General features: G+C 41.1%; 2 protein-coding genes across 3 annotated transcripts in view; one reads left to right on the top strand and one right to left on the bottom strand.

The window, feature by feature from the left end:
• Window positions 1–8: 8 nt before the first annotated feature.
• LOC123267054 (uncharacterized protein C1orf198 homolog) lies at window positions 9–1583 on the top strand. The gene is made up of 2 exons (XM_044731549.1): window positions 9–444; window positions 883–1583. The coding sequence occupies exons 1-2, from the start codon at window positions 154–156 to the stop codon at window positions 1501–1503; spliced, it is 912 nt and encodes a 303-aa protein (XP_044587484.1). The 5' UTR covers window positions 9–153; the 3' UTR covers window positions 1504–1583.
• Window positions 1584–2431: 848 nt separating this feature from the next.
• LOC123268206 (cadherin-related tumor suppressor) overlaps window positions 2432–22736 on the bottom strand; it is a 65969-nt gene continuing 45664 nt past the window's right edge. The window contains exons 4-10 of one of the 2 annotated variants that reach the window (XM_044733130.1): window positions 21022–22158; window positions 20067–20244; window positions 11952–12132; window positions 8248–11836; window positions 7702–7981; window positions 6713–6994; window positions 2432–6511 (exon numbers count right to left, since the gene is read on the bottom strand). In XM_044733130.1, coding sequence (XP_044589065.1) covers window positions 2895–6511; window positions 6713–6994; window positions 7702–7981; window positions 8248–11836; window positions 11952–12132; window positions 20067–20244; window positions 21022–22158 — 9264 coding nt within the window. In that variant the 3' untranslated portion in view covers window positions 2432–2894. The remainder of the gene's footprint in view (window positions 6512–6712; window positions 6995–7701; window positions 7982–8247; window positions 11837–11951; window positions 12133–20066; window positions 20245–21021; window positions 22159–22736) is intronic. The other variant, XM_044733131.1, reaches the window with a different exon arrangement.

The following is a 22736-nucleotide window of genomic DNA, read 5'->3' as shown; positions in this document are numbered from 1 at the left end:
AAAAAAATAGGAAAGATTTGAAATCTGCTTTACTGACACCAAACGGATAAAAATAAGCTCCTGTCAAACTTCTGTCACAATTGATCTCATGAACTAGTGTTTACAAATGTAATTTAAATTCCAAAGCAAGTATTAAATGTATTAAATTGAACAATGTCCACAAAGGGCTTGAGTTCCATCGCAGAAGACTACTTTTACAGTTTGAATCCTCTGGCAAAGCGGATTGGAGATGATGTTAGAGCTACCAAAGAAGCCTACGAAGGTCTGTGGAATACTTTGAGCTTGAAGGAGAAAAATCAAGCCATCGACGAGACCATCATCCAGCCAGAAATCGCTCTCAAGTATACGACACTAGGTACTGATAAAAATAAAGAGATTTATGATTGTTATCCTAAATTGAGGATCCAGACTGGTATGAAGTATGTTATTGATGAGACTGGATCAGTAAGTAGCAATTTAAATTTTTGATAGTAAATTTAAGAGACATTTTATCATTTTTTATCAAATAAATTATGAATGACATTAAAGTTACCAGTAACTTGATCATTTTTTAATTTTATTTAACAAAAAAATTATTTTTTAAAAAATTGCTATTTTAATTTTTTTTTTAATTTCTAAATATCAATTTTTTGTGCCATGATGATTTATTTGTCACAAAAATGATTAAATATTTGCTGAATTAATTTTCATAAATTATGACAAATAATTTTAGAAAAAAAATTCTAAGTATAGAAATTAAAAAAAAATATTAAAGCAAATTTTTAAAAATAATTTCCTGTAATTTATTTGTTAAAAAAATTTTAAAGCGTCTGCTAATTTTAAATTTATATAATTATTCATCAATATAAATTAATTAATTGATTAATTCTTGATGATTTTTAGACCTTGAAGTGGAGAGATGAGCACTCGGGGCCATTTTCGTTCATGACCCAGTCCCAGATGAACTTGCACCTGCTAGAGCTGCCGTCAGAGATCAAAACCAAACTTCCCAGTGATTACGCAGATAAATCTCCTCATTTCTTGAGCCCGATTAAAATAAACGAGAGCAGTTTTGACAGCTCATCAAATGACTACAGCCCGACCTCGACCCAAGTCAGTCTGTACCAGTCAGAGAGCTTCAGCGACAGCGTCTACAGCAACGTCGACTCCACTAGAATCAATAACTGCGCTAGTATTGACAATACGGGTAATATTTTCACAAAACTAATGAACAAAACTTCTATACTCAAGATGAACCAGCCTGATGACGACCTAGAGAGCCTGGTACCCCAGAAGCAAATTGTCATCAGCAAAATTTCTGGGAGCAAGAATGGCAATAGTAATGGCAATGCTGGCACCAAAAACCAGATGAATATTAATTTGAATCATAGAGCTAAGTCTGATGCTAGTGAATCTACAGCTTTGCTCGAGACTCCCAGCTCGTACAACAGCTTCCAGTTTTTGCAGAGCAATCCTGAGGAGGAAATTCCTAAGACTGGGTTTGAATTTTTAGATAATTGGTAATAAAATTTATTAATTTTATACTTACAATATTTTTATATCAAATCACGTTTTGAAGAATTTTAATAATAATTAATTTAGCAAGTACTTTTTATAATAATTTATGATATTAAAATTAGCAGACATTTGACAATTTTTGATTTTTTTATCAATAAAAATTATGAGAAAAAAAAAATAATTTTTAAAAATTGCACTTATAATTGATCAAATTTTCTACATGTCAATTTTTTTTTTATTAATTTTTTCCAATAAAAAAATTCTAAAAACTTTCAAAAGTCGGCTAATTTAATTTTCATAATAATTTTGTAATTTTGTATTTTTATAACCAAGCGATACTTATTTTAGAATACTCTCCCAAAGATAATTGTAGACTGAAAATAAATTTTAAGATTAAAGTATTCCTATAAAACTCATTTTCAAAAGAATTTTTTTTTTTTTTTATTGACAATGAGTTTTATCTCCATGACAATGTAATGCCATTTTTTGTAACTATTAAATTTTTAAGCTTAAATCTATTTAACCAATGGTACTTTAATATTTTTAAATAATTAATAATTTTTGTACTATTAAATAAAATATCCTTAAAAAATTGTATTTAGTTTTTATAAAATTACACACTTTAGTACTTTAATAATATGTAATTTATTCATAAACAACTTTAATGATCTAATGCAGATGAATATTAATAAAATTTACCTATAAACATATAAAATACTCTTATGTAAATTATCTAATAGGATTACTGGATATTTTATAGGTAAATAAATTAACGATTACAAATGAGTATAATTAAACTGTAAATTTTATTACAAATTCAATGATTTACATCACTCATACATTTTCTATCATTTACATAAACAATCATTGACTATTTACATCTTAAATTTAAAATAATAAAATAATATAGTATATTATTTAGCAATAAGACAATGTACAAAATATAAAAAACGAGACTCTTAATCCTCGATGGCCAGTAAAGTTTAAGAAATCAGTCTCACATTTAATTATAATAAATTTCAATGGCTAAAAATAAAAACCTATGTACAATTGCTAATTATATGGACGCGCAATAAAAAGAAATTAAAGTTAAGAAGAAATATAATTTGTGCACGCTTTAATGGCACTCGCCTCTAGCCGAGACAATAATTAATAATTATTTAATTTTCAAGAAAATAAGTTTGCTAGGACTGTACAAACCAGAATAAGGACACCCTGATACAAGATGTCGACCTTAAAGCTAATTCTTAGGTACCTACAGCACAAAGAAAACTCCACAATTATTAATTAATTTATACAATAAATACGCCTAATCAATCATCTACCATCAACTGATGATAAAAAATAATAAATGGCAAGATAATATCAATAAATTATCTAGGTATCGTCACCAAACATCAAACATACTCTTCAGAAGGTTTGGGAATACTAGCAGGCAGTCTGAGGGTGTTGGGAACTCTGTTGCTATCGGGCAACTCAGCAATGTCAATGAAGACCCCAACCAGGCTCTCAAAATTGGGTCCCCAGTTGAGGAGGTAGTCCCAACTGAGCGCAGTGTTCGTCGAAGGTGATCCATTATTCGTAGGCCTGTACAAGCTGCCCATATGAGTGGAAAGATCATCATCTGAAGCGACCAAGGTGCTCAAGGAGCCCCTGAAGGAGCTGTCGAACCCATCATAGCTGACATTGGGCGGCAAGGGCGGCTTGGTCGACTGGGGTGACCCATCAGTCCTCGTCGGCTGGTCCTCATCCTCCGGCTTGCTGTACAAGTTGTCCGAGCGCTTATCACCAACAAGCGAGTTGTTGTCGTACTCGATCTCGGAGCAAGTGAAGCTGTCGTTGCCGCTTTCATCAGTAGTCGAAGAGTTTCTCCTCTCGAGTCTCTCCGTGGGTGGCGTGTGTCTTCGGTGAAGATGTAGCGGCCCGTGAGGAGGCGGAGGTCCGCGGGCTTCGCTGGAGGAACTCACCGCGTCCAAAGTGGACACTAAGCTAGAAGTTCTGGGCCTGGAGTTGAGCCTTTCAATTTCTTCAGCGGTGAGACCCATCGGGCCGGTTGGTACGTTGTTGCTGGTGTCGTTGGCAGACTGGGGGACCTTTCGGCTGGCCGTTGACCCAGAGAGCTGGCTCATTATCGGGGAGTTCAAGCTCCGCTCGCTGTTGGAGTTGAGCGCGTCTTTGCCGACTCCTCCTGATGAAGATGTCGTAGCCAGGAGCGCTGACTGAAGAGGTTTCCCGCTGATGTCATGGAGAGTTAGGATTCTTGGCTGCTGGGCAGACAGCTCGCTGCTGGGCGACAGCCTGGCCAAGGGAGTGCTCTGGAGGAGCTTCGGAGTGGTTGTTGGCTGGCCGACACTCGGAGGAGGCATCGCTCGGGGAGGAAAAGCCCCAGCATGTCGATGGGGAGTCCCACTGTGCTTGTGATGGTTCCCGTAGCCTCCAATGGGCGGAGGAGTCGCCTTGTACTTGCGCATTCCGTCTCTGTAGCCCTTGTAGTGGTAGACAATGTCGATGTCACTGGGAGCGATCGAGCTGGCGTTCTCCAGGTCGTAGTGCTCGGGCATGTCCGGCTCCGGGTTGTGTTCGTGGGAGTGCAAGGAGCTCTGGGTCGGTGGAGGCATCGGGGGGTGCTCGTCGCGAATCATCGGGCTCTTAGTGACTTCTCTTTCGATGATGTCCGGCCTCTGGGGCCGCTGGTGCTCGGTGCTGTTCAGCTCGCGCTCTTTGAACTTCTTGGAGATCAACTCGGGGCCCATATGACCGACTCCCCTGAGATCCGAGGTGTCTGATATGTAAGTGTTTTCATGCCTTGACATTAGGCCGTCGTTGCCGGATCCAACAAGAGAATTCCCGGTGATTATAGCGTTTGTGTTTTTATTAACCACCGAGGGCGCTTTTTCTTTGCTCTGACGCCTCAGACGGAAGACCACGAAGCTCACGAGGATCGCCACGAGGAGCGTGACGAAGAAAACGATTACCAGAGTTATTCCAATGCTGAGAGGGTCCGCTGTGGCTGCCGCGCTGATACCAATGGGGCCACGACAGCCCCGGGACACTTTGCCGTGGTACATTACGTCTTTTAAAATTGAACCGGAGCCATTGAACGGCTGTAACTCGTTGTTTATGCTGAAATTAGCGATGCATCCTTCGAACGTAACTGGATAACTGTCGTGGTAATAAAGATCACGACGGACGCCGCCGACAAACAGGACTGTCAGATACGGATCTAAAAAGTCGTGAACTCCGGCTGAATCAAGCTCGTCCCCGGTCAGCTGCCCGTCTACAATCACTTGCAGGCCTCGTGAGTGAGCGAATATCGTTAAATTGTGCCAGCGACCATCAGCCAGCCCGCCCTCCACCGCTCCGGTCATGTTCACCGCTGATCCCAGGAGAGAGGTGTAAGATAACTGTCCGTTCTTCAGCTCTATTGACGTGTAATGTTTGTTAGTCGCCGCGTAGATTAAAATCCCGTCGGTCTTTATTGTACGGAACATCAGACTCATCTTCTTCGGCGGAGGAACTCCCAGGGAAATAAGATTGTTGGTTTCTTCCTTGGCAGCTCGGCGCGTCACCTTGTTTCTGGACCAAGACGTTGTTCCGCCGTACAAGTACTCCAGCAATTGCATCCGCTTGTGCTTCTCTGAAATTTTGAACTCTACGTACCCTCCGTCGCTTAGATTCACCGGCTCGAGGGCTCCGCGGCAATTAGGGGCCGTCAGAGAGTCGCACTGGCAGGATGTTAAGTGCCACTTGTCGTAGCACTTACCAGAGCCGCAAACTGACTGCGAGTCGTCGCAAACTCCGTTTTCAGGACGAGAACAGGTGTTCTTTATCCCTCGAGATGCCAGAGGACTGGTCAGGTTCAGCGCGCGTCCGTTGATTGAAATTGAGTGGACACAACCGACCAGGTCGTCGGAGTGAACTTGGCCTGGTCTTTCTAGGACTGGATCAGCAGAAGCCAGACCACCGATCATCAGTGGGTTGTTGTTGAAATTCAAAGTTCCAGTTGGTCCGATGTCATCCGCGTAGCAGGAACCGTCTCCAGGCTTGCACTCATCGCAAACGTCGCCGTGTTCGCGACAATTTGACACACTCAAAGAAACTACGCGTCCATTTCTGGTAGCAGTTACTTTGCGCCAGTGTCCGTCGTCCAAGCGACTTCCACCCTCGACCTTCACCAGAGTGATTGCGCTTCTTGCCCCGCCGTAGGAGAAAGCGATGCGACCGTTGATCAGCTCCAGGACGATAAAGTCCGAGCGGCCTCCGCTTTGAGGGCCGTAATTGTAAAGTAGCAGCGCGTCGGGTTTGGTCGTCGCGAAGACTATCGTGATGTCGTTAGTTGTCGAGTCTAATGCTGGGAAACTCATGAAGGACAGCTCGTCGAAGCCGTAGGTAGATTGCTCACAGTGTCTCCCGTAGTGGCCCTCAGGACAGCTGCAGCGATAGCCCGGTTTCTGGCCTACGCAAAGACCACCGTAAAGACAAGGATTAGGTCTGCAAGAATCGGTCACTGCTTCGCAATGATTTCCACGATAGCCAGCGCGGCATAAGCAGAAGAAGCTTGACCCGTCGGGAGAGACTTTGCAAGATCCCCCGTTTCTGCAGGGATTGCTGACGCAGGCATCTCCGCGTTCTAGCTCGCAGAGTTTTCCTTCCCGATTTGCCGGACAGGAGCACATAAAGTCGTACCCGACTCGTCTGCACTGGCCACGTTCCAGGCACGGGTTTGGAGAACATGGATCTTGACGACGCTCGCATCTCGCTCCGGTGAATCCTTCCCGACACCGGCAAATCATCTCGTGGGTTACTCGTGGAGATGTTAGGATTAAACTTTGGCTGTTTGTTATTCTCGCGTCCTCATAGACGACCAACTGGTCGCTGCAGCTACCGCCGTTGTCGCAAGCCATGTGCTCGCAGGGTGAGTAATTTATCGTGACTCCACTGCCAGCGAGGGTTTCTTGAATTTTTTCACGTTTGCGTACCAGCATGTCGATTACCTCAGCTTTGGCTTTAAATCCTGTAATTAAATTATTTTTTAATATTTTTTATATATATTTTTAAATACTTTGTATAATATAGGATAATATATCTAATATCTAGCTCTATGTCCAGATGCTCTTGCATCTCTATAAACCTGTATGCTAGAAAATAAATAAAATAAAAAATAAAAAAAATTTGTTTATTTACTAAAAATAAAAATAAATATAAAAAAAAATACCTTGAGGAGTTTCCATAGCTAAGTAAATATCCAAGTTGCCGTCAGTCTCGCCAATGCTGAAGATAGTGAAGGTATCCCCGGTATCAACGTCATCCTGGAGCATATCCAATAGCGGCCGGTAGAACTTTGCGAGAAATTCCGCAGCAGTGAGTTTGTTAATTTGTAAGGTAACGCTGTTTTCAACGGTCGCGTTTGAAAAGACAAGGAATTCCACAGTGACCTTGGAGACGACATCTGGATGTCGTCCGTCTCTGCCGGAGATGCTCAGCGAATATCCGAGACCTATGATTAAATAATTTAGGTATTAACATTTATAAAAGATTATATTATATATTATACATAAAATAAAGTAAATGTCGATAAAAATAAACTACTAAATATTAAGTATTGAACATTATAAATAATAAAAAATAAACATTGATAAGTATGATTAATATCTCGAAAAAAAAGTCGATAGCATGAATACTGATGTTCTTTTACTTGACTCTCGTTATCGCGATGACGAGAATGATCTTTTGGTATAACGATATTGTTACCGGTTCGTATTAACGCGTATACATATACATATATATGTAACACATATATATGAACGTTCTTTCAGCCTTTCCCTTTTTCTCACTGGACTTTATTTGGCATCCTTTTTTAAAATTGTTTATTTTTGTTATTTATATTTTTTAGATCCCTCTACCTCCTGGCCTCCCTTTCATCCATGAATTATTCAGATGCATCCAAGTGTTCTGTATCTATCTCACTTAAAAAATATCATCTCACTCTTTTGCTCTTTTACTCTTTCATACATCGACATTCTTCTTCCTTTCTCTCCTCTCGGCCCCCTCGCCCCCTCACCCCCTGACTCCCCAGAGCACCGTCTTATATATTTATTTTTTTATTATCCCATATTCAGTGTATCGCGTGTCCTCGTCTTACCCAAAGAGTGGTTCTCGCGAATTGGAACCTGGGCACTAATTTATGAACTTTCGAGCACGTACCGGGGGTAATTTTGCTGGTATGTAAATCGCAAGCGATCGGGACGGTGAGTACACCAGCAGGATTCGAGCCCTGAAGTATTTTGCATGTGTAGTCGCCGGTGGTATCAGGATCATTTGGATGGACATCCGCTATTTTTCCCATCGGTGTTTTGCCATTGAATGAATGCACGATTATATGAACTGATCGTGGTGTTGATGGACTGTCATTTTCGTCTAACACTATTACAGTCACTGTGTGCTCGCTTTTCATTTTTGGTAATCCTGAATCTTCTACTTCAATCTGAAATAATTTATAATTAAATTTTATTATTAAATAATTGAAATAAATTTTAAATAATAAATTTTAGAAAAAAAACAAAATAAAATAAATTTTAAACAATAAATAAATAAAAAAAAATAAATTTTTAATAATAAACTAAAAAAAGTTAGTTTTAAACAATAAACTAAAAAAATGAATTTTCAATAATAAATTTTTAATAATAAATTTAAAAAAATAAATTAAAAAAAAATAAATTTGTAATAACAAAAATTAAAAAAAAAACTTACCAACAAATCAAGCTGAGGCATAACTTCACGATCAAGACTCCTGGTAGTCCTTAAAACCCCAGAATGTTTATCCAGAGTAACAACATCAGCCTGTCTACCCCCAATGAGCCGATAAGTAAACGGAGCGCCATTGGGAGGCAAGTCTGGGTCCATAGCCGTCAAAGTCATGATACTAGTCCCGGCGGGTTCGTTTTCATTAACATACCCGACTATTTCCGGAGGATCAAATACCGGGCCATTGTCATTGATATCCAGCAGATCAATGCGCACCGTCGCTGTGCCGGTCTGAGGTGGTGATCCAGCATCAATAGCCCCAATAATCAGCTGATAACTCGCAATAGACTCGCGGTCCAGCAATTTGGCAGTCTCAACATCTCCAGACTGGGGATCAACTTTGAAAGCCTGTCCAACATTACCTCCGATAATCGAGTATGAGAACTGGTTGTTCTGGGGCCTGACGTCCTTGTCAATCGCCCTGACTGTAAGAATCCTGGTCCCCTGGACGGCCCCCTCGGAAACGGTTGACTCGTAGGTAGTTTGCAAGAACTCAGGCGGGTCATTTCCGTCCTGGATGGATATTATAACCTGAGCTTCATCGGTGTCATTGCCGCGTATCCCTCCAGCATTTTTCGCCATCACCGTAAGCACAGCCCGGTTCTGCGTCTCCCGATCTAAATGACGCGATACGCTGATGATACCCGTCTCAGAGCCGATTGAGAACCCGCGGTCATTGGACGATCCGACGAACAGATAATAAACACGTCCATCATCGCCAGCGTCCTGGTCAGTCGCCTGGACCAGTCCGACAGACGTTCCGACTTCTGCGCTCTCTGATACGTCCAGCAAGAAAACTGGTTGAATAAACTTTGGATAAAATTCATTCACCCCGGTGATATGCACCACCACGGTGGTGAACCCAACCATCTGCGGATTCGAGTCAGGATTTGCTGCTACGATGTCCAGTGTGTACTTATTCGCCTCTTCGTAGTCGAAAGTAATGCGAGAGGTGATTACCCCGGTGTCCTGCTGGATCTGGAAGTGCTCTTTGCCGCTTCCGCCGATGATTCGGTACTGGATCACTGCGTATTTTGGAGAGTCAATGTCTCTAGCGACTACCTTATAGACAAAGCTGCTGGGTCGAGAATTCTCCGGGAGAAAAGCTTCGTAGACAGTCTGGTTGAAGGTAGGCGGGTTGTCGTTTATGTCCGAGACGTTTATCGTCAGAGTAGCGACAGCTTGCTTGGGTTCAAAGCCCAGGTCCGTCGCAGTGATATTCAGCCTGTACTCCTGGATAGTGTCGTAGTCAAGAGTCTCCAGGATGGTGATTGCTCCGGTGGTGGGGTGGATTGAAAAGACCCGACACTCACTATCGGATATTTTGTAGCGAATCATACCATTCGGTCCGTCATCACCGTCCACCGCGCTGACTGTCAAGATTGTCGTGTTCACCGGCTCGTTTTCTGGCACCCGGACTTGATAAGAAACCGCAGCGAAGGTCGGAGCTCGCCGATTCTCACCTGTTACCACCAGCATCAATGAAACTTGGTCTTTCTGAGGTGGAACTCCTTTGTCCGTGGCTCTCACGGCTAACAAGAAGGTCGTGCTAACTGGGATGTCTTTGATGCTCTTGGTGACATAGATCCAGCCGGTTTTGGCCTCGATTCCGAAGAAGTCCGAGGAATTTCCACCAGCGACAGTGTATTCTATCTCAGCATTGACGCCAAAGTCCGCGTCATCGTGAGCTGTTAGCTTAACAACGCGCTTGCCTACTCCGTAGGCTTCTGGGACTGGCGATAAATAAGTGCGCTGCTCGAACTTCGGTGCATTGTTGTTTGCATCAACTATGCTGACATGAACGATGGTTTTGGAAGACAGTGGAGGCTTTCCATTGTCAGTAGCGATCACTGTTAAAGAATAGAGATTTTCTGGAGAAGACGGACGGTGAGTGTGCTTGTAACGCAACGTTCTTTTGCTGAATATATCCCCAGTGGCCGGATCGACGCTAAACAGGTCTGAGGGGTGCAGTAAGCTGTAAGAAATAACTGAATTCGGACCTTGTTTGTCGCGATCTGCTGCAGCGACCTGGCCTACGTGCGCTAGCCGTCTCTGGAGCTCCGGGAAGTGAAAGTGGTAGCTTTCCTCGGTGAATTCAGGAGCGTTGTCATTCTGATCCTGGATAGTTATGGTCAGAGTTGTCTCTGCGACCCACGCGCCGTCTGCAGCGCCGACCTTCAATAGATACTCGTCCTGTTCCTCGCGATCCAGAGTCCCTACCACTTCGACAATTCCGGTGATTGGGTCGATAGCAAACTTACCACCAGGATTTTCGGTGAAAGTGTAAGTAACGTTGGCATTCTTTCCAATGTCTTGGTCGCTGCTGGTTATTCTGATGACAAAGGCTCCTACTTCTGCATTTTCGGTAACGTTTACGCTGAAGAGACGGGTGAAACGAGGCGGGTTGTCATTTTTGTCCAAGACACTGACGATGACAGTCGCTGTACCCGACAACCTTGGCTCCCCTTGGTCCCTAGCTTCGATTATCAGCTCGTAGGAATTCATTTCTTCCCGGTCTAGCTTTGCATTTGTGCTAATCTCACCGGTGTTTTCGTCGATCATAAAGGACTCGTCGTAGTCATTGACCAGGTAATAAGTGACCAGTCCATTTTCACCAGAATCAAGGTCTTTGGCAGCGATTTTAGTGATGTACAGCGGCGGATATTCTTCTTCTAAAACAGTCGCATTATAAATAACAGCCTCCATGATTGGAGGATTGTCATTAGCATCGGTAACATTGATCAGCAGTTGGACGACTGATCTCAAAGGAGGATTGTCTGAATCTCTGACTTCAACCCAAGCTTCGTAAGTTGGCGCTGTTTCGTAGTCGAATCTTGCAGCGACCAGTACATCTCCAGTAGAGGAGTCAATCCTCAAGGCGTCGCCGACATTTCCACCAGCCATCGCAAAGACCAGATTACTCGCAGCTCCAACTTTCGGCGTCGTAGCGCTCAGAGTAGTGATGACCCGTCCCTCGGGCATGTCTTCTGTCAGAGTGAATCTCGTGCTGATCGACGATTTGAAACTGGGAAAGAGCTGTCGGTCCCAAAGGTGGATCACCAGGTCTGCAGTGACGCTTTGTGACTCTTGGCCGCAGTCTGAAGCGCGGATTTGCAGCTGGTAAATTGCCTTGGAGTTTGATAGATCCTCGGCGGCGCGAATCACGCCATTTGAGTTGTCGATTACAAAACGATGCGCGTCGTCGCCCTGGAGGTGGTAAACTATCCTAGAGTTTTCTCCGTCGTCGTCATCGACGGCTTTGGCACCAAAGACAAAGTCCCCGGGCTTGGTTGAGTCCGTAACGTAGGCTGTGTACCTGGGACTGGAAAAGCGAGGTGCGTTGTCGTTTACATCAGCTACGTAAATGGTCAAATTAACAGCAGCGGCTCTCGGCTCAGTTGGACTCGAGTCCTGGGCTATCAGAGTCAGGTGGTAGACCGCGGTCTGCTCGCGATCCAAGGACACCAGAGTAACTATTTCACCGGTGTCTGGATTAACGGAGAACCTCTCTGTTTTCTCACCAAGAAGACTGTACCTGTAATGGTTATAAGAATAATGATAATGTTTACAATATAATGGATAATTTAATAGAATGATGATGATATATTTATTGATGTCTCTTTAAAATGATGTTTAAAGGAGATACATACCTAATCTTGGCATTTAATCCTTCATCTTTATCCGTAGCCGTGGGCTTAGCGATCCAAGTACCACCGGGATTATTTTCCGTAACGGTAGCTTTGTAATCTGGTCTTGAAAACTCAGGACTATGATCATTAACATCAAGGACTATTACTTTTAGCACACCTGAGCCAGTCAATGGCGGCGAGCCTGAAACAATTAATTATTTTATTTTATTTTATTTATTGTAATAATCTTTCGAAGAAGAAATAAAGAAGCTAAGAGTAAGAATAAGAGGCGGAATATTTTGTTGTTAAGTTTAAAAAGTACCATAAGCCTTAAGACTAATTCTCGGAGGATAAAGACGGGGGTGTGGGCATCTAGTGATCATATGTCATACCTCAGCAAGGACGTGTAAGGAAGAACTGTAAGGACTGACTCCTCGGAAAGGATCCTCGGGAAAAAATAATAAGGCCTGGGCGCCTCGGGATAGTACGGTCATTCGTTAAGATCTTACCACTCTTTATACTTGATATGCACAAGTGTATGTGTTTGTATTTATCTCAAGAGTAAATATAAGCAGTATATGTATGTGCAATGGATTTTTTATAAATATTTATAAGTAATGGTGTGTGTATTGTGTATGGATGTATGAGTATGACAAATTCATCCGCGATTAATCTTCGACGACCACCAGGGCCACGCGCGGTAGATTCAATGGCTCTAACTCCACGGGGAGCTGCTAAGAAAGACTCGAGATAGCGGTGAAGGTCAAGTCTTTCTAGGTTCTGAAGAAGCTCCTGCGAATTTTCATTTTTAACCTCTTTGTTGGATACGTCAAACAACTAAGCAACCCAGCAAGTGGGAATATTATCGTTATTGTCGGGCGAGCGATGGTATGTCTTCTGCACTTGCTTTTAAAGTCGGAATAAGTATTTTATCGGATAATATTTTTATTGGTAGCAGCTTTGAAAGCTTTAGAGCCGACGTATGGGATATACCCTGGCCTCCAATCATGAGCGCAACCAACGAGGGCGACCGTAGTCGTAACAATACTATAAATCATAATATTCAAATTAACAAAGGTTCAATAAATTAAAACCGTGGTGCGTTGTTCTCTTTTGCATTAACTTTCTCCCTCTCGGTCTTATTTCTTCAGCAGCTCGGTGAGAATAAACTTTAAGAAGACGATGTGAAGGTGGAGGTGGCTTTTTGATGATGGTGGTAGTCAAGGGAGGAAGTTCTCTTTCTTCATCATACGATCTCGTATTCTTGGACTTGTTTGGTGCCCTCGAGCCCTCGATACCACGCTTGGAAATGTAAGATCCAACCGCCATTACCCGTGGCTCCTTCCAGCCATTTCGAAAGCATCAAAGTCGCCGTAATCGTCGAATAAAATCGCAAGGTATGAATAAAAAAACATTATATATTTATATACTTACATATACATATGAATACCAATGTATAGTACTTATTTTATAATATACATTGATAAGTTATGTTTTTAATGATTGAGGGAAAGGGGAGTAGAAAAGAATACCAGCAATGTTGTTGCTAAATTAACAGAATAAAGAGAAGAAATTCGAAACTTCAAAAACACTTGTAACTGGTGTGTGTCGTGTGTGTTTCACAACCTGTACAACACACACCCCGGGCTATTTATAAAATCGTTTGGTAAATACGCCATAAGTTTCCACCGCAATGTTGCAGTTACAAACCCGGCACTTGTCATGGAAAATAAAAAAAAAATGTATACACACCCGCTTATATATATATATATATATTAATATGATGTGCGATTTTATTTATGCCCGGTATTGTTATTTATTTAATATTTTTTTTAATAAACTCAAATATAAGCTGAATTTTTTAGCTCCTTTATGATTTATCGGCCCGGCATTTATTTCTTCTTTCTACTCTGGTGTGTATATTTATATACATGCATGTAAGCGCAGGTGCTAAGGCTCGTTTCTTGGGCAAGTGTTGGTAATAAAGTGATGATATTTATTATGCAGCAATGCTTTTTAGTAAATAAAAGCTTTATAAAATACGGAAGTGCTATTTGGTTGTGTTTTATTTAGAGTTTGGAGGTTAGCGTCAGAAATGGCGGGTCATATTCTCAGCGGCAAGTTCAAACGAGCTGCCAGTTTTTATTTACAAAACGTCACGTATTAATAATAATAATATTGTGGACATAAAAGAGGGATTGATGTTTAAATCGAGATAGTTTGGTAAGTATAATCAAAGCAATTCAATAGTGAAAGGTATTAATAATAATTTATTAATCTCTAGTTGACACGGTCTGGTGGGTTTTGAATTTGAGATGACCTCGACGCTATGGGAGGTTATCCGTTCACTTGTCTTCTAGTCTCTTATTATAGTATTATATTATACAAATTTCCATCAGTGATATTTCTCGGCAATAAAACCTGAGACTTTATTTTTTATGTCTAAATAAATATCTTTTTACGAAAATTTCTTCACCATATCTATCTCGTATAATAAGAGACAACGAATCGTGTGACTTATAATTGCTAATAAAATACCGAGGTAATTACACATAAAACCCAATAATTCATTGTTAATCCAAAATTTTTAATTCTCCCGCCTTCCATCTGTTTAAGAATTGAGTAACAAAACAAAAAATAGTTATCAAGAGTTTAAATAGTTGAGAAGAGTGGCTGTGAAATTTATTAATCTTCAGGTAAGTATTATAAAATCTTTCTCATGTATATTTTTATCGTCGACATAAATTATTTATTTAATTCTTTGTTTCTTTTGAGAGAGTAGAGTGCATTATTATATTACACTGGTGAGAGGAACGGTAATATACCGCCGCTGTGAACTTTATTCTCGTACTCGGGCTGGACTCTCTGAGCGATTAAAAACAAGACCGAGTTATTAACGACAGTAATTTCAGCGCGAGCACTGAGGCCACATCACATTGTCAGCTGTTCTGCGTGTTATTATATTCCTCAGGCATACTTTCTTCTTTTCTGGTGCTGGTCCTCCTCCTCCTCCTCCTCCTCCTCCTTCTTCTTCTTCTTCTTCTTCTTCTTCTTCTTCTTCTTCTTCAGAGTTCGTTATGTGTACTTGATGATGCATTCACTGAATGTAAAGGAGAACACAGTTGAGTTGTGTGTTGGGTAAGAATAAAAAATAACCATCAAGATAAAAAAAAAATGTGTATATATATATATATATATATATATATATATATATATATATATATATATATATATATATCTCAGGTTAATATAAATATTTCAGAGTACCTCCCCTGAGGAGGATCACGGTTGAAAAGTGACTGACGATTTGTGGTGGTTTAACTGTAGGAGCGAGGGCCTACGTAACAGCAAGAGGAACATCTTCATAGAAGCCCTTATTCCTGCGTATGAATGGACTCAGCCCGTCCATGCCCTGCGCTGGTTGTTGTTGATGTGTGTCGGGCACGTGAAAAGGCCCGTGATAAAGACGGAATATATTTTTGGGCCAGACTCCGAGGACGGAGGACGGAACAAACCGAATTAAAGATCCTGAGAAGAACGAACACCGAGATAAAATAAGCGGAGGAATAAAAATATCCAGGCACTTGTTCCTTGACACAATGCAATTCCATCTGAGTGAGGATCTTTGTGTGTCTGAGGACAGAATCGAAAAGGGTGACCAGACAAGGACACGGTGTTATTCTGGTGATGGTGTGACGCGACCTTGTGCTGTCCTGGTGTCGCCATTGTTCTCTGGATGCGCACGCATCTGAGAGGGCGCTCATATGTGATTCGATTGGGGTATTAATACCGGCATTATCTTATTCGAAAGGCAATAAAAGTGTCGCAGAGTGAAGCCAGGTACAAGTCTCCTCCAAGAGGAGGAAGAATGCCATTCTCATAACGAAGAACGAGTGGGCAAAGGGCCTCAGCGCTCAGCTCTCAGCCCAGTGACAACCCGAGAGACCTGGAGCTGATCTCTCCACTCGGATAAGACAATTTGCACGCGACCTTCCAATTATAACACCCAGCAACTACGAATCGAATGTGGATCGGTGAATCAAAGGAGCGCGTGGAATCCAAAGCTCGACCTTGCCGATCCAGCTTCCAGCTCTTCGTCATTGTCCTGGCTAGCAGTGTTCCTCGGGATCTTTAGCCAGCTAAACCTCCAGCGAGTACAGAGTAGTACCAAGAGAGTTAGTAGCCGGGTAAAAGCGTCTCGGCTGTTCTTCTCGAGATCTCGATCCCAAGCTTGTCGTTTAACTCCGGTTGTTCGCACGCTGCTCTGGATATTCTCTTGGTAAACGAGCAATCTCATTTCAAACGGCATTAACTAAACGAATAGAACTCCGAGAACGGAGAACGTTCTATCCTGCCAACGTTATAGATTATATTCTTGAGTAGAGTTGGAGAAATCAAGACTTGTCTTATTTACCAGCTACCGATATCACTTTTATTTTATTTATCTTCCTTTTTCTTCTTATTCCATCGCTCTCGACTTATTGTTCCTTTTATTGATCTTTACGGTTTATTTATTCTCAGATACTTGAGAGTTTATGTGTACGCTAGGTTTAAATTCCGATTTCTTGCATAGACGGTGTCACTCACCTGGTGACAATTGGACAAGGACGTCCTTAACACAACTACAACCCTCAACATCGGCATTAAGTGCACAGATGGTTGTGCAGCCCGTTCAATGCACTTGACACTCAAGTCACGAGTTTAACACCAGAATTCATTATTTAAGTTATTTTTACCTCAATTTAAAGTTAACAATTCCCATTTTAAGCGAGAACAACCTCCAGACAATATATTTATCCTCGTAAAATTTATTTTTATTCACTTCCAATTCCTGATTGCTATCTGTTTAACATTATTGTTGTTGTTATTATTACTTACTATCTCTTTTCTTCCCCCGTCGAGTAACATTTATTCACTTCACCTTCCTATACTATTTTCTTCCCAACTAATAATAACAATTACAATTATTATTAGTGTAATCATAATGATAATAATAATAATAATAATAACAATAATTCAATGGAGTGAAGCGGTTTAATAAGAGAATATAAGGGAGTGTGACGGCAAAGTATGAATAAAGTATAATATAATATGCGAAGGCTTGGGGACCTCATTCCCTCCCGGCTTTTTTTTTTATTTCTTATTTTCTTCTTTTATTATGGTCTTATATAAGTGTAGTAGATGTATGCCTCGGAAGATAAGGCACCGAGGATAGCGGACCGGGCAAGTGAAAAGAGAAGTGACATTAAAAAGAAGAACAAGAACATGGAGAAGAAAAAGAAGATGAGGATTAAAAGAATAAAAAGAGGAGGTACTCGGGACCGATTATCATAATCGCGCGTCATAACTCTGCTCTTCTTGAGGATCGCGACCGGCAATATGCCGGGGAACCGTGAACGCGGACTACTGGGGTGTGCCCGAGAATTAAAAATAATAAAAAAAAGAACCAAAAAGGAGGGCAAAGAGTGTTATCTTCTCATTGAATCTTAAAATCGAGCATTTAGATTTTTATTTTATTCGGTTTGTTTATTTATTGAGTTCCGTCGGTTGGTAAGTTATTCGTCAGCGATTTTAAAGTCCCACGTGTTTGTTTAGTACAAATGTAAACACAGATAGAAAGGTAGAGGGAAAAAGAGATTCATTGTGCTCTAAAAGATGCAGCTCATTAGCATATGTGTATTTAACGTAATTATTAACGTCTTTATTTGAAGGAGAGACTCCCACGAGCAACAGTGTGTTTTTATTAAATCGTAATTTTGGGATTATTGTTATTATTCTATATTTAGATATCGTTATTATTATAGTTATGGTCATGGTTATGGTTATGGTCTGTTCTCGCCGACAAGTGATGGACGAGAAAATCCAATAAATAATAAGACGTTACATCGAGATTGATAAAAGGTATTTTAAAATAAAAAATTCATTTATACGTGACTGTCCTCGAAATTTGCCAGGACAATGCCTCAGCGAATCGGATAATAAGATGCCAGGGGTTTGTCGCACGACCGGCCTATTAGAGACGCCGAGAAGAGAACGAACCAGCCAAAGTTATTATTACTAAGGTGTTTTATTTCTCGCCGTCTTCTTCCCCTTTATTCTCTTATCCTGGTGTATGACGGTTCAACTAGTCGTGCTGAGACGGAATAATGAAACCCATCAACAAGAGAACAGCCAGTGTCTCAAGTTGTCCTGGATAACGGAAGAAGAAATAATAAAATCCAATAAATATTTATGGAGGAGAGTTTATAAATTTATAAATTTAATTGGCTAAGTAAATTAGTTAATATATATAAAAAGATAATATTTGAAGACTAGGGTGTCCATGAAATGGTAACGCGATGCGTTATAAGAGACTCTGAATCTCAGTGTAGTGTAGTGTATGAGATTAAACGTTAATTCCCTGTTATTCTTATTTCAGAGAAGGTAAAAGAAGACAAGAATAATATGAGAACTCGTATCGGTTGCCGCGAGGTTTGATGCACAGATAATCCAGGTGGACTTGCGCTACAACCAACCGAGAGACCCAAGACACCTATACGTTACACACATCTTAAAGGAGGGAAGAAAAGAGATGATAAAAATAATAAAAATAAGAATCGAGAATAAGAACAAGTATAAGGTGCCCTTTACCTTATATCCCGTGAGTTTTAAAGTTTATACCTCAGCACCACCACTGTCTCTTATCCCCTTGTAGCTAAGGTTGTCTCTTTTTGTTAAAGGTTCAGGGGAACTCTTTCTTTACCCACCGACCAACTTTATAGCTGGGTAACCTTTCGTTCCTCTTCTGCAGCATGATATCATAGTCCCCGGCGAATAATTCTCAACTACTGGAGCTTACATCTTGCACCTCGTACCTTGCACTTTGCACTTGGCGATCTCATCTTCCGGAATTTTTTCATTCTTAGCGACTATTGACCGGGAAGAGTGTACCTTTACGGTAAAAATCCGGCGAAACTCTTGATGATGCTGGATCCCTTCATTATTTTCCCATTTTCTGTGCAGTAAGCAAGTTTGAAGAGTGCTCGGTGTATAATATCCAGCACGAGAAGCTTCCTAGGTTTCAGGTATTAGTATCAGCATCAACATAATACTCGATACTTATAGTTAGATTTATTACGGACGGGTGTTTGTATGTATAATATATATTTTTATTTATTTAAACCTTTCTTTTTTTGTTTTCAGGTTGTGTTTTCATCTATTGGTTTATTTGCGATAGCTCGGTGATATAAGTACTCGGGCGCAAGGTTTGTCACGGAATAAAAGGTACGAGTGCTCGGTTACTTAGTTATAGATGTAAGATAGAGACGTATGTCGTGTAACAGCTCTAAGGAAGGATGAACAAAATAAACCAGGGAAAAAGTAAGAATGCGCGGGAAGAAGAGTGTAGAATTAAACGTCTCTTACTTTATAATGTTCAACTATATGTGTATATATCTTTCATAGAGATGAGTACAAGGGAGTTTGGTTAGTGTGTACGTCCTCGTCGACGAACAAGACTTCGACTACTTCTTTCAACCTTGTGTTTATCTTTTACTGTTGATTTCACTGGTATATATGTTTACGTTTATGTGTTATATATGCATGTGTGCCCGAAGCTCAAGGGGCTGGTGGTTCTTGGCTTACACACGCTAGAATAGCACAGCCCGTGGAATTTACGCGGTGGATACCAAGCACCAAGATGCAATCGACTCCGTATCTTGCTTCTGGCTATTCAGTGTCGTGCGATCGCGCTCAGACCGTTTCTAAAGCCAAGTTATGTGACTCACGGATAAAGCCGACCAGCAGCAGAACCACCAACCAACATCCTAAGAACTCTTCTCAACACACAGAGCTTTACATCTAGCCACTGTTAAACGTTGAACGTAAAACCTACAACGTAACGCTAGATTTTGCGCAATTCTAACCATCGACAGTAAGATAAGAATTACCGAGAAATACCACTAACTTCAAGTGAAAAAGTCTCCTCTTTAATCCTGATTAAATAAGATTATAATTTAAACAAATGCCAGGTCAAAGACATGGATAAAAACCATTTTAAAAGCCCACAATCTGTGAACTGGCAACTAAAAAAGGCTAAGGTATTAAATTGAAAAGAAAAAAAAAAGAGGATATAAATAAAAAGGAATAATGGTTTACCTGTATCCATTGCGACCAGTGTCAGCGTATAATCCGGTATCATTTCTCTGTCCAGAGGCCTAAGAAGAAAGATATCACCGGTGCTAGCGTTTATACGGAAGAGATCGGTGTCCCCCTCTTTGAGAAAATACCGTACTTGATCATTGTACGGCGGCGTGTCTGCGTCGTAAGCCTTTACCTGAAAAACAAATTCTCTTTTTTATTGCCAATTCTTACCATTAAATTAGTAGTTATTAAATATATATTTATATTTATTATTAATTGCTATCGCTCGAAAGTTTTACTTTCACATTATACACTTAAATAAACTCTACATATGGATAAATATAGATCTGAATTGAGCTGTTAAGTGAAACGCCGTGTTTAATGCCATGGAAATACCATTGAAGATAGACTAAAGCAGTAGTTGTTGCTGTTTGTTACTTTAACAACATATCATGAAAACCAGATACTGAATAATATAATCCCATTTAAATGGATAAACTCACTGTATTATACTTATACAACCTACACCTCTTGGACAAATAGAGAAAAAGAAAAAAAAATAGTATGATATTTTATGAGCCAAATGCCGATTATAGTCCTTTTAACAAACTGTAAGTATTAACACCGAGATGTGTGAAGCACTTTCTCTGAACTCCCACTCGTACGTCAGGGGTCTTTTATGTCGTTACGGGTATTGAGACCAAGTTTAAAAGTGCCGCGTAAACCAAGAGATATTCATGTACCACGACAGTAGTGTTGTATCAATAAATATTCATGACAACAGTCATAATATTTATTCATTTCAATGCTTTCAATAGACATCACCCATTTTACAGATATACCAGCTACAAAACTACAACTGAAGCTATATATTTATTAATAGATACTTATATTTATATTTGTTTATCGATCCAAGGAATTTTGCAATACTATTAAGCAACAAAGTGTATAAATAAAAATAAGTACATACCTGGATAACGAAACCACCACCAGGCGGAACCATGTTCTCCATGACGTAGGCGAGGTAAGGAGAGTCGAGAAAAACAGGCGCATTGTCATTGATGTCAAGAACAGTGATGGTTACTTCAGCAGTGTCATCACGTGACGGTTCGCCAATTTCCGGCGCGCAATCTTCGGCCTTAACTGTCAATCTGTACCGTGATTTACGCTCAAAGTTTAGATTCTTGGCTACCCGGATAACTCCGGCGTCCTCGGAGATCGTAAAATCACGATTCTCATCGCCCAGAGCGATGCTGTAACGCATTCTACCATTAGCACCTTCATCACGATCTGTCGCTGAGACTTGAAGAACACTAGCGCCAATGCTCGCGTTCTCAGCGACTGTTGCCGAGTACTGCTTGGGGTCAAAAATCGGCGCATTGTCATTCTCGTCCAGCACCAACACTGTGATTGTCGCCTCCGAGGATTTAGGGGGTTCTCCGCGGTCCTTTGCCGAGATTCTCAGGGTGTAATTTTGCCTGCGCTCGCGGTCCAGAGGCTCTGCGATGCGCAGCAGCCCGTCGACGGCCCCGAGATTGAACGAGAGCGAGGACTCCTTCAAGGAATACTCAACGTAGCCGTTGCGACCTTCGTCTTTGTCTACGGCTTTGATGGCCATTACCACGGTGTTGGGCGGGGAGTTTTCCATTATCGAGGTCTGGTTGGAGGATATGAATTCCGGCGCTACGTCATTCACGTCCAGGAGGACAATGGTTACCTGGACCGTCGATGAAAGCGGTTTGACAGCAAGTGTCGGGCTGTCTTGGGCTCTGATGATCAGATTGTAGATCGATTTTGTCTCACGGTCCAGCAGTTTCCGGGTAAATACGGTCCCATTTGACGCGATTCCGAAATCCCCATTGTCGTCGCCATTGATAATGTCATAGACAACACGTCCATTGTCACCCGAGTCCAAATCCTGAGCGACAACTGACAAAACAGCGGTACCGGTTGTCGTATTTTCCAATACATCTGCCCCGTGTGGTCCCGGCTCAAATATCGGGGCATTGTCATTGAGATCAACGACATTGCAGTAAACAGTGACAGTGGTTGATAGTGCTGGCAAACCGCCGTCTGTTGCTTGGACAACGAGGATGTAGTGTTGGACCTATGGAACAAGAGAAGACAGATAAATATAGAAAATAAAACGGGTTTTCAAGATTGTTCAACTGTTTATCGCACCAACAGTTTGTAATTGACTGGCTAACGACGCAAATCTTCTCGCTCACACATACAGACTCACACGGAGAAACTCTACAAGAAAAAGGCCTTACGTTCATTATTAAAACTGTTCCTTTGCGGTCGCTAAAGGAAATCTGTTGATACAATCGCCTTTTTTTCTCAATACCTTTTTAACCAAAGCAATAATAATTATAATCATAAATTATTTAACGCACTGACAGCCTTTTAAAGTTTTATTATTCAATGGAGGGCAACTTCTCATTCATATTTGGTTACACTGAAATAAAAGCTCCCAGTTATTGGTAACCGAAATAATTCCTTCGGAAGGAACACCAGTTGCTGTATCGTAAACGGGACTCAGGCCCTGCTGTAGTTGTAGAAATTAGTCGGGTAACAATAAAACCCGTTCGCTGGGTGTTTACAACTTGCCCGCAATATAACTCTCGGCTCGTGCGTCCAGAGGGGCACAAATCGCGATGATGAAGAAAGAAGCTTGAAAAAAAA

Source organism: Cotesia glomerata, linkage group LG6 (assembly GCF_020080835.1).
Source record: "Cotesia glomerata isolate CgM1 linkage group LG6, MPM_Cglom_v2.3, whole genome shotgun sequence".
NCBI classification, from domain to species: domain Eukaryota; kingdom Metazoa; phylum Arthropoda; class Insecta; order Hymenoptera; family Braconidae; genus Cotesia; species Cotesia glomerata.
This window is presented reverse-complemented; position numbering and strand designations above follow the sequence as displayed.

Excerpts from the sequence above, each read along its gene's own strand:
- LOC123267054 (XM_044731549.1), top strand. The coding sequence starts at position 154 with ATGTCCACAAAGGGCTTGAGTTCCATCGCAGAAGACTACTTTTACAGT. Across the intron at positions 445-882 it reads TTATTGATGAGACTGGATCA|ACCTTGAAGTGGAGAGATGA; the intron begins GTAAGTAGCAAT and ends GATGATTTTTAG.